Source organism: Neoarius graeffei, chromosome 13 (assembly GCF_027579695.1).
Source record: "Neoarius graeffei isolate fNeoGra1 chromosome 13, fNeoGra1.pri, whole genome shotgun sequence".
NCBI lineage: Eukaryota > Metazoa > Chordata > Actinopteri > Siluriformes > Ariidae > Neoarius > Neoarius graeffei.
Window position 1 is genome coordinate 46,907,636 of NC_083581.1, and position 15,708 is coordinate 46,923,343.

At 40.9% G+C, this 15,708-nt stretch overlaps 1 protein-coding gene across 4 annotated transcripts in view; it reads right to left on the minus strand.

The window, feature by feature from the left end:
* The window catches only part of spo11 (SPO11 initiator of meiotic double stranded breaks), a 67,985-nt gene extending 54,238 nt beyond the window's left edge, over positions 1 to 13,747 (minus strand). For 3 of the 4 annotated variants that reach the window (XM_060937892.1, XM_060937890.1, XM_060937889.1), the window contains exons 1-3: positions 13,561 to 13,747; positions 13,358 to 13,471; positions 8,029 to 8,117 (exon numbers count right to left, since the gene is read on the minus strand). In XM_060937892.1, the coding sequence (XP_060793875.1) occupies positions 8,029 to 8,117; positions 13,358 to 13,471; positions 13,561 to 13,658 (301 nt within the window). In that variant the 5' untranslated portion in view covers positions 13,659 to 13,747. The remainder of the gene's footprint in view (positions 1 to 8,028; positions 8,118 to 13,357; positions 13,472 to 13,560) is intronic. The other variant, XM_060937891.1, reaches the window with a different exon arrangement.
* Between the last annotated feature and the right edge of the window lie 1,961 nt (positions 13,748 to 15,708).

Genomic DNA, 15,708 nt, shown 5'->3' on the forward strand with positions numbered 1-15,708 from the left:
ATGTTGTCTGTTGCATGTATTTTTTAATACAACCCCGATTCCAAAAAAGTTGGAACAAAGTACAAATTGTAAATAAAAACGGAATGCAATAATTTACAAACCTCAAAAGCTGATATTGTATTCACAGTAGAACATAGACAACATATCAAATGTCGAAAGTGAGACATTTTGAAATTTCATGCCAAATATTGGCTCATTTGAAATTTCATGACAGCAACACATCTCAAAAAAATTGGGACAGGGGCAATAAGAGGCTGGAAGAGTTAAAGGTACAAAAAAGGAACAGCTGGAGGACCAAATTGCAACTCATTAGGCCAATTGGCAATAGGTCATTAACATGACTGGGTATAAAAAGAGCATCTTGGAGTGGCAGCGGCTCTCGGAAGTAAAGATGGGAAGAGGATCACCAATCCCCCTAATTCTGCACCGACAAATAGTGGAGCAATATCAGAAAGGAGTTCGACAGTGTAAAATTGCAAAGAGTTTGAACATATCATCATCTACAGTGCATAATATCATCATAAGATTCAGAGAATCTGGAAGAATCTCTGTGTGTAAGGGTCAAGGCCGGAAAACCATACTGGGTGCCCGTGATCTTCGGGCCCTTAGACGGCACTGCATCACATACAGGCATGCTTCTGTATTGGAAATCACAAAATGGGCTCAGGAATATTTCCAGAGAACATTATCTGTGAACACAATTCACCGTGCCATCCGCCGTTGCCAGCTAAAACTCTATAGTTCAAAGAAGAAGCCAGATCTAAACATGACCCAGAAGCGCAAACGTCTTCTCTGGGCCAAGGCTCATTTAAAATGGACTGTGGCAAAGTGGAAAACTGTTCTGTGGTTAGACGAATCAAAATTTGAAGTTCTTTATGGAAATCAGGGACGCCGTGTCATTCGGACTAAAGAGGAGAAGGACGACCCAAGTTATCAGCGCTCAGTTCAGAAGCCTGCATCTCTGACGGTATGGGGTTGCATTAGTGCGTGTGGCATGGGCAGCTTACACATATGGAAAGACACCATCAATGCTGAAAGGTATATCCAGGTTCTAGAGCAACATATGCTCCCATCCAGACGACGTCTCTTTCAGGGAAGACCTTGCATTTTCCAACATGACAATGCCAAACCACATGCTGCATCAATTACAGCATCATGGCTGCGTAGAAGAAGGGTCCGGGTACTGAACTGGCCAGCCTGCAGTCCAGATCTTTCATCCATAGAAAACATTTGGCGCATCATAAAACAGAAGATACGACAAAAAAGACCTAAGACAGTTGAGCAACTAGAATCCTACATTAGACAAGAATGGGTTAACATTCCTATCCCTAAACTTGAGCAACTTGTCTCCTCAGTCCCCAGACATTTACAGACTGTTGTAAAGAGAAAAGGGGATGTCTCACAGTGGGAAACATGGCCTTGTCCCAACTTTGAGAGCAACTTGTCTCCTCAGTCCCCAGACATTTACAGACTGTTGTAAAGAGAAAAGGGGATGTCTCACAGTGGGAAACATGGCCTTGTCCCAACTTTGAGATGTGTTGTCATGAAATAAAAAAAAAAAAAAAAAAATCACCTAATTTTTCTCTTTAAATGATACATTTTCTCAGTTTAAACATTTGATATGTCATCTATGTTCTATTCTGAATAAAATATGGAATTTTGAAACTTCCACATCATTGCATTCCGTTTTTATTTACAATTTGTACTTTGTCCCAACTTTTTTGGAATCAGGGTTGTACACAGATGCATCGAATCAAGAGCTTCATATCAAAAACAATATTAATCCCATAGTCAGGGATGAGAATGAAAAATATTAAAGTCTGAAAAAAGCTGGGGGTTTGGGAGCCGCAGGCACCCAGCAGGGCCCAGGGGCAGAGCCCCGGTGGGGGTCCAGGGGGCGGGAGCTAATGATTTTTGGCTATTTTTTTTTTTACCCCAAAACCATTAATTTTAATCAGCAAAAAGTTGCAATGTATTTGGAAATAAATTCCCCTTCTTGGTGGACTACCAGGTGAAAATGATTAAAAACAAGTCTCTTGTACCATATTAATCAATTCACATTTGATGATTTCAAAAACTCAATGCACCTTTTAATATAAACGAGCTCTACAGTATTATATTTCTGCATTTTTGCTATTCATGTCTTTGAATACTCTAATCCTTTAAAATGAAGTGCGAACCAGAAAAAAGTTCTATCATAATTCTCTTAAGCTTTCTTCTGATGTTATCATGGTAGCAGGAGGTCTTGCATATTAAGCAGGCAACATTCAACATCACTTATCACTTCCCTTTCAACTGTTGTGTGTACTAACTAGGTTTTATCTGGACAGGATGTTGTGTAATGTAATACAGATACCACATGGTCAATTTGAAGATCAAGACGGTGATTTTGAATTAAAGAACAGGCATGTACAATGGGCATTACATATTGGAAATTTTTTTAAAATCAAAAACTATAAGTTCATCTCGGCCTAAAAAAAATTCGGGCAGATGCTCCCGCGCGGCACATGCCAGCAATTCCCCCCGTCCCCCTATGAAATAAGTAGGAGAGTTATACATGGTATCATACCTAAAATTTTATCAGAAATATAGATATGATACTGTTTCTCCCCAACATGCTACATTAGATAAGCTAACCCCATTTATAAAAGATACACACTTATATATGACATGTATTTGAGATATACACACATACACACACACACACACACACCATGGCATTGATTTGTGCGATATACATTATAAATATATCATTGAACAGGCAAAATAATTCTCGACCTACCTTTGTGTTTTCTGGTGTATATGTGAAGTTCGATAGTCCTTGCCCCTCTACTAGCGTAGTTTATCATGTCAGAACACAATGAGCAAAGTACTTTTCCTGGGACGTCTATTTTCCGTATGTGATCACCGAGCTTCGTTGTGACAGTCTGCTTGTCGATCTGGACATTCAGTGTTCTTTCTAACCAAACCCATCGAAAACAGTTCTTTATTCCTGCACCTTTATCAATCTCCCTCGCTCGAGCCTCTTCTTTCTTATCTAGGACTTTTGCCATTGTCAATATGGTAAAATATCCTGCCTGAATACATGCGTCTTTCCAATGTTACCAACGCCTATCGTCAAACAGTGTGTACGGGTCGGTGAACGGCAATTGCAAGCCACGCGTGGAGAGCATGCATACTTGTGTTTATACACTGCACGCGATGGGATTTCCCGAAAATTCTACCGCAAATAAGTCGAACATTGTCGCAAAAGTGAATGTTAATTACGACATGTCGAAAGACTCAAGTGTGTTAACCCAGAGCCCACCAAGAATCAAGACGTTTTAAGGTGACCACAGATCGTTAACCATACACCCCCCCCCGAAAATTTCTCAACAGATTTACATCGATCTCAAAAACGATCATTTTGGTCTGAAAAAGTCGGAAATCCGCCGATCGGCGGAAAATTCTCATCCCTGCATAGTAAACAAAAAGAAAAGCCAATTCATCTGCACACAGCATTTAGTACTTCTGCTTATGAGAGTCTGAGTGTGAAGAATGTATAGACTTTTCTTAATTGTATAGGCTATGACAACAGGCCCTGTTATACTAATCTCTACAAGAACAATTCACTGATATAGCGAAAGTACTCTCTCTCTCTCTCTCACACACACACACACTTGCCACAGCTACAGCAGATAAAACCCACAAATATCAAGAACCTTACACAGCTTAATAAGGAAACAGCAAAAGGGATGTTACAAAATGCACTGAATAGTGCCAAACTTTAGATATCAGCTAAATCTAGCACCTGAGTGTATCATCACATAACAGAAATTCATGAAATGAAACAAACCTGGTTGCAGAAAATAGGCTGATAAAAACAGAATTCTATTTTGTAGACTGACTTTCAAATTTTTCAAGTGTAGGTCATAAAAATAATTTTTCCCGACACCCAGTTATTTTTGTTTAGTGGACGGAAAGCGACTGAATTTGAATCACAGACTTCCAAATTATTTATTATATTTTGTTAATATAATTAATGAATTTAGGGCCACATGGCTCTGCTATTTTTTCCTGCTTCACCATGACCCTATTCAAGACACTACATCATGCATCATGTGGTGGGCTTTCCCCATTCGCACGAGACATTGTGGGATACAAATTTGAAACGGGAGAGAAAAATGGAGGACGTGAGTGTGCGAATGAAACGTGAAAGACCGACTATTGTAACAGAAAGCGAGAAGAAAAGGCGTTATGTTGCGAAGGAAAGGAAACGCAGGACCAAACTGATAAATATCGGTGGTCAGCGAGCACCTCGGTGTGATCAGCTGTTCGTTTAGCGACAGAATGATGGAACTGTCAGTGCACGGCCAAGGTAAACTTGTAGATGGCAGTCATGCAGCACTGTGGATGCCAGCTGCTGTAAAACCCAAAAGAAGAAGGTGGTAAACCTGCGCATGCGCACACGGACTTCCTCTGTCTGCTTGACTGCACAAAGCGAGCGGTTTCATGTGCATTTGCGAGGGAATCCCCTCAAATTAAATAACCTCCCAGCCACAGAATGGCCTGACATTTTGTGAGATATTACAGAAATAAACATACATCACAATGACCACATTTCAGAGGGAACTAAATTTTACTGATTTTATGAAATTGAAAGGCCGTCTAATTTTAATAACTCTTACTAGACACTGCTTCCAGGCCTAAAAATGTAATGTTTTTCTTTTTTATTCAAACAACGTTTCTTGTAGGCTAGGTAGGCTTATAATGTCTAGCTATTGAAATTAGAACAAAATACTCCACAAATCCAATGAATTGTTTTAACTAAGATTTATTTTTAATCTGTTAAGAGAACTATATAAAGTTCTTCCATGATTAACCTTTGGTTGCAGTGACATTTAAAATAATTTTATCCAAATGACAATTTTAATATAAGAAATACTCAGATTTTTATTTTTAAATTTTCATTCACATGATACAGCAAAGTAATTTAGATTTTGAGTGAGAAGGCCTACTAATTCCTATGATTAAAGATCAAGTGTACAGTACACAGCCATAATTTTAAGCATTTACATTACAGTTAAAAAACGACCGTTTCAGTCATCTCCACTCTTCGTGAATCTGATCTCCACTTTGACAGTGCATTCCAGTGTTAATATTAGCAGAAATACATTACGTTATTATATCTTGATTACAATCTGCAAGCAGTGGAGAAAAAGGCACGGTGTGGCATCTGGTGTGTCATCCACAGGTGCTTTCAGACCAAATTTAGTTCCAGAGACTTACTGAGAGAAACTACCCCCTGGAGAGCTCCCCTGAGAACTACACACCTTCAAGCGCTTTATTCTGTTTGCATTCGCACCGCCAGTAGGAATGCTGAAGTGATGTAAGCTGGCCAATGGTTGCCATAGCGATGTCACCCTGTGGTTTTCGTAGGAACGTGCGTCTTGTACACCAATGTTCTTGTTTTGCTGTGAAAACAGCAAACTAGCAACATTAATATTTACACTGTCCACTTTCATGTGTTGTGTTTCAGTCTCATGTTTCTAAAGAAACAGGTCATTCCACTGCGCAGTAGAATGGGGAGACCAGGAAGTGTTACCTGCTGGCAGTAAATTCTTTATTTTACACCATAAACAACAATTTTGTGGCGGAAAGTAGTTAGCGATTGATTAAAATATATGTTTACCTAATATGTTAGTGTGAGTTATTACTTTATAGGCTAAGGGTTTTCTTACATGATAGCTTAAAGGGCATATTCTGGACCCAATTTCGGTTTTTTTTTTTTTTTAATATGAAAGTAGGTCCAGGCGGCACGGTGGTGTAGTGGTTAGCGCTGTCACCTCACAGCAAGAAGGTCCTGGGTTCGAGCCCCGGGGCCGGCAAGGGCCTTTCTGTGTGGAGTTTGCATGTTCTCCCCGTGTCCGGGTGGGTTTCCTCCGGGTGCTCCGGTTTCCCCCACAGTCCAAAGACATGCAGGTTAGGTTAACTGGTGACTCTAAATTGACCGTAGGTGTGAATGTGAGTGTGAATGGTTGTCTGTGTCTGTGTGTCAGCCCTGTGATGACCTGGCGACTTGTCCAGGGTGTACCCTGCCTTTCGCCCGTAGTCAGCTGGGATAGGCTCCAGCTTGCCTGCGACCCTGTAGAAGGATAAAGCGGCTAGACATAATGAGATGAGAAGTAGGTCCCTTTACACACTCATCCAGAAGGGTAATTTTGCACAAGGCCATCTGTCTACAGTAGGGTGCATCAGTTGCCCTCACTTTCATAAAATCTGATGCATTTTTGTTTGGGTGTTCCTTTTCACCAATAAAGACAGCCTGTAAAATTTTTTGACCATATTCAAAAGTCTAATGGTGGCACCATGAGGTTCATTTTTTGCCAAAAAATGCTTATTTTATGTTTTCGCGTAAGGTTTGAATCACAATGTTGGACTCCATTTATTGATTCCTTGTGAGCCAGAGATCATGTTAAGAACCTTCGCAAGGGATTGAGAAGCATTAATGTGATTCATAATACATTTGTATTGTTTAAAAGTAGTTGAACAATGATTCAATGAACAGCTAAAACTCAAACTGTGCTTGATAATATATTTAGAATATGTACTAAAAACGTGTATCCAAGATATTTGGTATACTCTATAAGGTGCAATAATGTTTCATGAAAAGTGATCGAAATTTTGTCATAAAAGTCATAAAATAGCAGCTTTTTCCATAACTTTGAGCTCCTGGTGCCACCATTAAACTTTTGAATTTTGTCAAAATATTTCACCCAGTGTGGTTTCTTACCAAAAGGAACATAAAAACAAAAATGCATTATGATCGGAGGAACTTTTCATTTTTAGGGGGCAACTGATGCACCCTAGTCTATAGCAGAAAAAAATAAAATAAAACGCGTCTGGAAAAATCCCAAGAGAGTCTGGAGCCAGATTCGTGACGTTACCTGCGGAAGCGCCAGCAGGCTGCGCGAGCTTTGCACGGTTTCAGTGCACAGCCTGTGTAGACCAAGCGCTCCCATTTCTCTCTCATTGTCCAGTCTTTTGGGAAACGATGAGTACCAAAGGTACCAAACGATGATGACCAAAGTTTAATATAAAATAGGAGAATTACATTGATCTTGCTCCTGAATTTACCCGTCATATGCACTTTAAAAACATATGGACACGAACATTTAGTTGAATCAAGATTTTATATTTTGCTTAAATGCATCAAAATGGCGCTGTATTTCCTCCGTTGCACAGAGGCTCAATAAAGCCTGGACTTCACTGTCAGTCCACTTGTCAAGTCAAGTTTATTTGTATAGCGCTTTTAACAATAAACATTGTCCCAAAGCAGCTTTACAGAATTTGAACGACTTAAAACATGAGCTAATTTTATCCCTAATCTATCCCCAGTGAGCAAGCCTGTGGCAATGGTGGCAAGGAAAAACTCCCTCAGACGACATGAGGAAGAAACCTCGAGAGGACTCAAAAGGGAACCCATCCTCATTTGGGCAACAACAGACAGCATGACTATAACATTAACAGTTTTAACATGAAGTCAGTTTCGCTGATAACTCTACATTGATTCATTTCTTCATCCATTTGTCTGTGTTCCAGATTCCTCCCCCTCACACCCCAATATTTTTAACGCCAATGTTAACAGCTGTTGGCTAACGTTTACATGGATTTTTAAAATTGGAGGTTGCGTTGCTGGTGCTGCGTAATGCAGCCTGCATTGGCTCATGTGTTTAACCCATCACCTGGACCAATCAACGTACAGTTACATCACTCATGGTTCCTCTTGTGCTGGAAAAATATCTAACTTGAAGTAGGAGCTCAAAACAGCATTCTAAGAACCATCATAGTCCTCAGTTCCTGTCGTGCAGATACATACAAGAAGGGGGAACTTTCTCCAACAGAACTATGAAAAAGTTCCTCTGGTCTGAAAGCACCTGATTTCAGAGAAGGGACTGATTAACTCAGTGACGGTGAATCAATGACACCCTCTCTGATTAAATTCAAGTCTATGAATAGTCATTAAATTATCAGGTAGAATTCTCTCACCAAACTTGATTACAGTTGAAGGGCAGTCACTTCGTAGAGTTGATACAGTGCCACCCGTAGTCATAAGCAGACCAACAGATTTGTTAAATCTGAGAATTTCAACCAAAAAATAAAAATAAAAATTAGAGGTCATGTAATGCACAAGTAGTAGTACTGACCCTGAAACAATCCAATAAACTACCTGATTTGCCAGTCACACAAACACGTCACACAGTTTTGGGTTGTGAACTATGCATTGCATCTAAAGCCATGACCCAATAATAAACCATAGTGTTATTTTGAGGATTCTTCAAGAAAGACAGGACGTGCTACTTGGCTAAATTAACACTTTCAAATGATGTAATTCCAGAAGATTCTTATGGTTTGTCACCCTGCCTATAGCTAAACGATCCTCAACAGTGATGTAGCTTGCAGTGACCAGGCATACATACACATCTCATACAAACTCTGAGCATATTTTATTTCTCTCATCTCATTATCTGTAGCCGCTTTATCCTGTTCTACAGGGTCGCAGGCAAGCTGGAGCCTATCCCAGCTGACTACAGGCGAAAGGCGGGGTACACCCTGGACAAGTCGCCAGGTCATCGCAGGGCTGACACATAGACACAGACAACCATTCACACTCACATTCACACCTACGGTCAATTTAGAGTCACCAGTTAACCTAACCTGCATGTCTTTGGACTGTGGGGGAAACCGGAGCACCCGGAGGAAACCCACGCGGACACGGGGAGAACATGCAAACTCCACACAGAAAGGCCCTCGCCGGCCGCTGAGATCGAACCCAAGACCTTCTTGCCGTGAGGCGACAGTGCTAACCACTACACCACCTTGCCGCCCCATTCTTGAGGTCTCAAGGCATTTATAAACGAAAGTGAGGCCATGGTTCTGCCTCTCTCTTTTAAGTATGAAACCCCTGAATATTTAGAAAACATAACGTTATTGTAATATACCATCCCGTTATGGTTCATACTTTCTGTACTGGGTTATGGGAGACATCTTAAAATTCTGTGTGTGTGTATAAACAGTCCTTCATAAATGTTGTAGAGAATGAAAGCATCAGTCATGGCCACTTCCTCCCGGAGCAAACCCACACGGACACGGGGAGAGCATGCAAACTCCACACAGAAAGGCTCTCATCGGCTGCTGGGATCGAACCCAGGACCTTCTTGCTGTGAGGCGACAGCGCTAACCACTACACCACCGTGCCTCCCCAGTTCGTGTAACATACATGTAAACAACAACAACAACCCAATGGTGATGTGGACATTGTTTGTGGCCTAGACACCTTTTAATCAAATAAAACATTTTCACGTAATAAGCATTAAAGTGCATATTCTGGACCAATTTCTTTTTTTTTTTTATATGAAAGTATGTCCCTTTACACACTCATCCAGAAGGGTAATTTTGCACAAGGCCATCTGTCGACAGCAGGAGAAAAAAAAAAAAAAACGCGTATGGAAAAATCCCAAGGGAGTCTGGAGCCAGATTCGTGACGTTACCTGCGGAAGCGCCAGCAGGCTGCGAGAGCTTTGCACGGTTTCAGTGCACAGCCTGTGTAGACCAAGCGCTCCCATTTCTCTCTCATTGTCCGGTCTTTTGGGAAACGATGAGTACTAATCCCATCAAGATTGGTGTTGCTACACCCTCCTACGATACATCTGTTAACCATTTTAATAATTACGCGATAACAAAGAAATTTGCAGAAAACCACCAGGTCGTTTTCTCATAAACAAACCAGCGCTGACGTAGGATTCAGAGGGAGGCGTCCCGCACGCGACGTCACAAAAATCAATGTTTCCCGGGAAATCCAAATGCCAAGTTTTTTCAGAGGCGGACCAATTCACCTCAAATGGCTCGATTTCAACTGAATTTTTCTGGTATTGCGCAAGGTAAACAAATTGCACAAAATGCAAAATATGACAGATATTTGACCAAAGTTTAATATAAAATAGGAGAATTACATTGATCTTGCTCCTGAATTTACCCGTCATATGCACTTTAAAAACATATGGACAAGAACATTTAGTTTAATCAAGATTTTATATTTCACTTCAACGCATCAAAATGGCGCTGTATTTCCTCTGTTGCACAGAGGCTCAATAAAGCCTGGACTTCACTGTCAGTCCACTTGTCAAGTCAAGTTTATTTGTATAGCGCTTTCAACTGTCACAAAGCAGCTTTACAGAATTTGAACGACTTAAAACATGAGCTAATTTTATCACTAATCTATCCCCAGTGAGCAAGCCTGTGGCGACGGTGGCAAGGAAAAACCCCCTCAGACGACATGAGGAAGAAACCTCGAGAGGAACCAGACTCAAAAGGGAACCCATCCTCATTTGGGCAACAGACAACATGACTATAACATTAACAGTTTTAACATGAAGTCAGTTTCGCTGATAACTCTACATTGATTCATTTCTTCATCCATTTGTCTGTGTTCCAGATTCCTCCCCCTCACACCCCAATATTTTTAACGCCAATGTTAACAGCTGTTGGCAAACCAGTGCTGATGTAGGATTCAGAGGGAGGCGTCCCGCACGCGACATCACGAAAATCAATGTTTCCCGGGAAATCCAAATGGCGAGTTTTTTCAGAGGCGGACCAATTCGCTTAAAATGGCTCGATTTAAACTGAATTTTTCTGGTATTGCACAAGGTAAAAAAAAAAATTGCACAAAATGCAAAACGTGACAGATATTTGACTGAAGTTTAATAAAAAATAGGAGAATTACATTGATCTTGGGCGGCACGGTGGTGTAGTGGTTAGCACTGTTGCCTCACAGCAAGAAGGTCCGGGTTCGAGCCCCGTGGCCGGCGAGGGCCTTTCTGTGTGGAGTTTGCATGTTCTCCCCGTGTCCGCGTGGGTTTCCTCCGGGTGCTCCGGTTTCCCCCACAGTCCAAAGACATGCAGGTTAGGTTAACTGGTGACTCTAAATTGACCGTAGGTGTGAATGTGAGTGTGAATGGTTGTCTGTGTCTATGTGTCAGCCCTGTGATGACCTGGCGACTTGTCCAGGGTGTACCCCGCCTTTCGCCTGTAGTCAGCTGGGATAGCCTCCAGCTTGCCTGCGACCCTGTAGAACAGGATAAAGCGGCTAGAGATAATGAGATGAGATGACACTGATCTTGCTCCTGAATTTACCCATGATATGCACTTTAAGCTTTTCTTGATCAGAAATTTTTGGTTACTCCTGCCTCTCTTTTGAAAAACGTCACATACAGAGTACATACATATGCACTTCAAATTTTAAAAGTCTGGACTTTGGAGAGGTGATGGATACACTTTTGGTGGAACACAACGGAGCAGAATATTGTGACCATAGATTTACATAGAAGACTAGATGCCTCGTCCCCGTTGCCCGTCACCGAAGTCGAATGTCCGCACATGGCGGCCATCTTACCTCAGACAGCTGGCTTACCCATTACAGTGTGTTGGAATTGATATGTACTTTTCAGATGACCGTAACTTCCTCAAATTTCAATCGATATTCAAATGGTTTGGTTTGTTATATAAAAAAAAACAAACGGAAGTATGTATTTATGATATTAATGATGAATAATCATTTTATGTTTTAAAAAAATACACATAGCTTGGCGAAAATATTTCAGTATACTACAGACTGTAAGACAGGATGCATGCTGAAATTCCTATGCTGTGAGAAGCCTAACACTGCATACTTATGGATAACTGTGGCCTTAGGACAAATAACTATACAATTTATTTCCAATTTTTAGTGAAAATATTTTTACATGTGACAGGGCCGTAGGGGAAGCTAAAGTTAAATAAACAGCTTACTCACTTCTGAAACTTCAGAAATACTTCATCCACCTCAAAAACCTAATGCACTCACATCATAGCATAATCTCATCTCATTATCTGTAGCCGCTTTATCCTGTTCTACAGGGTCGCAGGCGAGCTGGAGCCTATCCCAGCTGACTACGGGCGAAAGGCGGGGTACACCCTGGACAAGTCGCCAGGTCATCACAGGGCTGACACATAGACACAGACAACCATTCACACTCACATTCACACCTACGGTCAATTTAGAGTCACCAGTTAACCTAACCTGCATGTCTTTGGACTGTGGGGGAAACCAGAGCACCTGGAGGAAACCTGCGCAGACACGGGGAGAACATGCAAACTCCACACAGAAGGGCCCTCGCCGGCCCCGGGGCTCAAACCCAGGACCTTCTTGCTGTGAGGCGACAGCGCTAACCACTACACCACCGTGCCGCCACCATCATAGCATAATAACAAATGTAAACTCACATCATAGCATAATAACAAATGTAAACTCACATCATAGCATAATAACAAATGCACTGCCCGAGTAATTAATGGTATAAAACAGTGACAGCGACTCACGGTAGTTTGTGACAAAAAAAGCATTTAATTAATCGCATGTGGTTATACTTCCAAGGATAAAAAGATATCTTTACATTTACAAAAAGAACATTCAAAGCTGGGCGGCACGGTGGTGTAGTGGTTAGCGCTGTCGCCTCACAGCAAGAAGGTCCGGGTTCGAGCCCCGTGGCCGGCGAGGGCCTTTCTGTGTGGAGTTTGCATGTTCTCCCCGTGTCCGCGTGGGTTTCCTCCGGGTGCTCCGGTTTCCCCCACAGTCCAAAGACATGCAGGTTAGGTTAACTGGTGACTCTAAATTGGCCGTAGGTGTGAATGTGAGTGTGAATGGTTGTCTGTGTCTATGTGTCAGCCCTGTGATGACCTGGCGACTTGTCCAGGGTGTACCCCGCCTTTCGCCTGTAGTCAGCTGGGATAGGCTCCAGCTTGCCTGCGACCCTGTAGAAGGATAAAGCGGCTAGAGATAATGAGATGAGACATTCAAAGCTGATTATCATGTCAAAGTCAATATATGTTAGCACAGAAGATTGAAATTTCATTTGACTAGGCTCCAATGTGCAGTTAAAATAAAACTAAACATACTGATATAAACATCTACAATTAAAACACACACATCATCTTGTCATCAAAGTCAGTACTTTGATTTCCTGTAAATCATAATGTGAGTGCTGGGCTGTGCTTGCATAAGTCTTCCTACCCCTTGTCTGTGGTAAGATGGCCGCCCTGTGCGGAAAGTTCTGGAATACGCGGTGAGGAATCTAGTCTTCTATGTAAATCTATGATTGTGACCCTCTAATGGTGACCGGAAGTTGGCACCACTGGGGGTTGGCATTGGGTTTATGTCCCCACCAATGTTAATACCAAACCTGCGCCCTTGACTCCAGGTATATTTCAGAAACGGGCTGGTTTGTTTGTTTCCATCATCCTTCATTACAAGGTGTTTTACACACCAGGAGCTCAGTCTTACCTCACGTTAGCCCACTGGTTCCGGTTCTTCAACACCAGCACTGGCGCTTCTTCCCTCGATAAACTGCCAACTATCTGTTTGATAACTTCTTCTAGTCGTGACACAACTTCTATCCTGGTCATGGCGAGTTAAAATACTGCTTATTAAATCTACCACATCATGAATCTCACCACACAGCAGACATGTTCCTGACATTACGGTACCTTGGGACATCACTGAAGCAGCTGCTTGCAGTTTCTCCAGCATTTTGCAGCAGCTCCTCAGCTCGTACTGTGTTTCCCTCAGAACACTGCTCGGACATGTCTCTTTAGACAGAAAACGACTAAGCAAGTCCACAAAGTTCCTCTTACACTAGACTTTAAAATACAATCTCTTGATAGCGACAATTAACACTGCTTTCAGGTAAGAGAAGTGTCACGTGGTCTAGTTTCACAAGATGGCTGCGCGTGCACGAAATTTTTATTTTTATTTCAATTAATATTTTTATTAACCCTAATGTAGGTTGTTTTCTCTATTGATAAGGATTTTTATTATGATTTTTTTTCTGATTATAATTTCCTATTTTTCACAATTTATTATTTATCTATGCAGTAGCTATAACAGTTTTATGTTTCTATTTTACAAATTTTTAATTAGTTCTTTTAATTAGATTTTACATAAAGGTTCAAATATATTTATTACGAGTCTCCGGCTCACTGTACATATCGAAATTAAATAAAGTTATCTATCTATCTATCTATCTATCTATCTATCTATCTATCTATCTATCTCAAGGAGCCCCCCCTCCCCCATTTATTCATTTATTTATGGGGGGACAAATACATTGCTGGGGGGTATATGCAGAGGCGATTCTAGAGCCTGTTGTGGCCCCAAGCAAAAATTTCCAGGGGGCCCTTCTGACCAGTGTTCATCACCAATATGTTATAAATAATCTGACACCAACGAGAAATGTATGAAACAAAAGTTTTTTTAAATTCCAAATGTGAAAATACAATGGTAAAGAACAATAAAAAAAACAAAATAAATAAGCCCTCGGGCCCTGACTCTCGGGGGGCCCCTGGGCCAGGGGGCCCCAAGCAGTTGCCTGCCTTGCCTGTTCACAAGCTGCACGTCTAGGTAGTCCCCCAGAAAATTTTGGATTTGGTTGATACGATTTCCTGCATTCTGGTAGATTTTGGGGTGACCTTTTGGAGATAAACAGTACCTGAATTCACTTACATCCATACTCACCAACCCTCCCGATTTTAGCCTCCGTCTCCCGCCTCCCGATCATATTTGTTAAAAACTGGATAATCTCCCGGTTTGGGGAAATCCCTACCGCCAAGTTAAAAATACTCCCGATTATGTCCAATCAGAATCGTATGAGAAACACTGCTGACGTCAACTGATTTTTAACCGATCAACGAACAGAACGACAATCACTTCCATAACGTAGGATTCACCCAGGCTGTCCGACATTTCTTACAAGCAGTCATTCATCATGGCCACTAAACCCAATACCAAACGGCAAAAATATGAATGCAAATACCAGGTTGCATGGGAGAATGAATTTCCATGGATAAGCAAATGTTCGACCAGCCAGTTACACATTTTAAGGTAAAGATACCTTAAATCAGAATATAATGGACATTTGAGTGTGAAATTAAACTAGTCTTCCATACCATTTCAGAAACAAACTGTACAACTTCTAAAGTGTTTAGTGAAATTTTGCATGCAGAGAATTTGTTTGGTGAGCGTATTTGAATAGTGCGGTAGTGTCTTAGTGCTATTTTGAATTTATGTTTGAAAGTTTTAAGTGAAAGTTTACAAGTGAATTATCTGGAAAGTGATTGATTTTGATTGAGTTTTGAGGTTTTAAGTGAAAGATTACTAGTGAGTGTATTTTGGTCGTACTAAAATTTTGCATTCGAGTGAATTTCTTTGTGGAGTATATTTTGATAGTATGGTAGTATTTATAGTGCCATTTTTAAAAATTTTGTTTGAAAACTTTCAAAGTTTGCAAATGAGCAAATTGCTTTGATGCATTCCGACAGGATTTTGATAGGATTTCTAGTGCTTTTTAAAAATTCTGTTGGAAAGTGTTTAGTGAGAGAGATGCATTTTAGTAGTACTAAGACAGTGCGGTATTTATTTAATTGAGTTGTTACTATTTTGATTAAATCTTATTAAAATTTAATTTATATATGATATTATAGTTCTCTGTATTTTTACATGAGCTGACAGAAGGAAAACACATTTGATGCAATCCAGTAATACTTTCATTCACTGTGACTATTTTAAGAAATGATAAACATTCTTCTAAAGCATCACTTGTGTTATTTTCTGTGGGGCTCTGTATGTATACAATATTC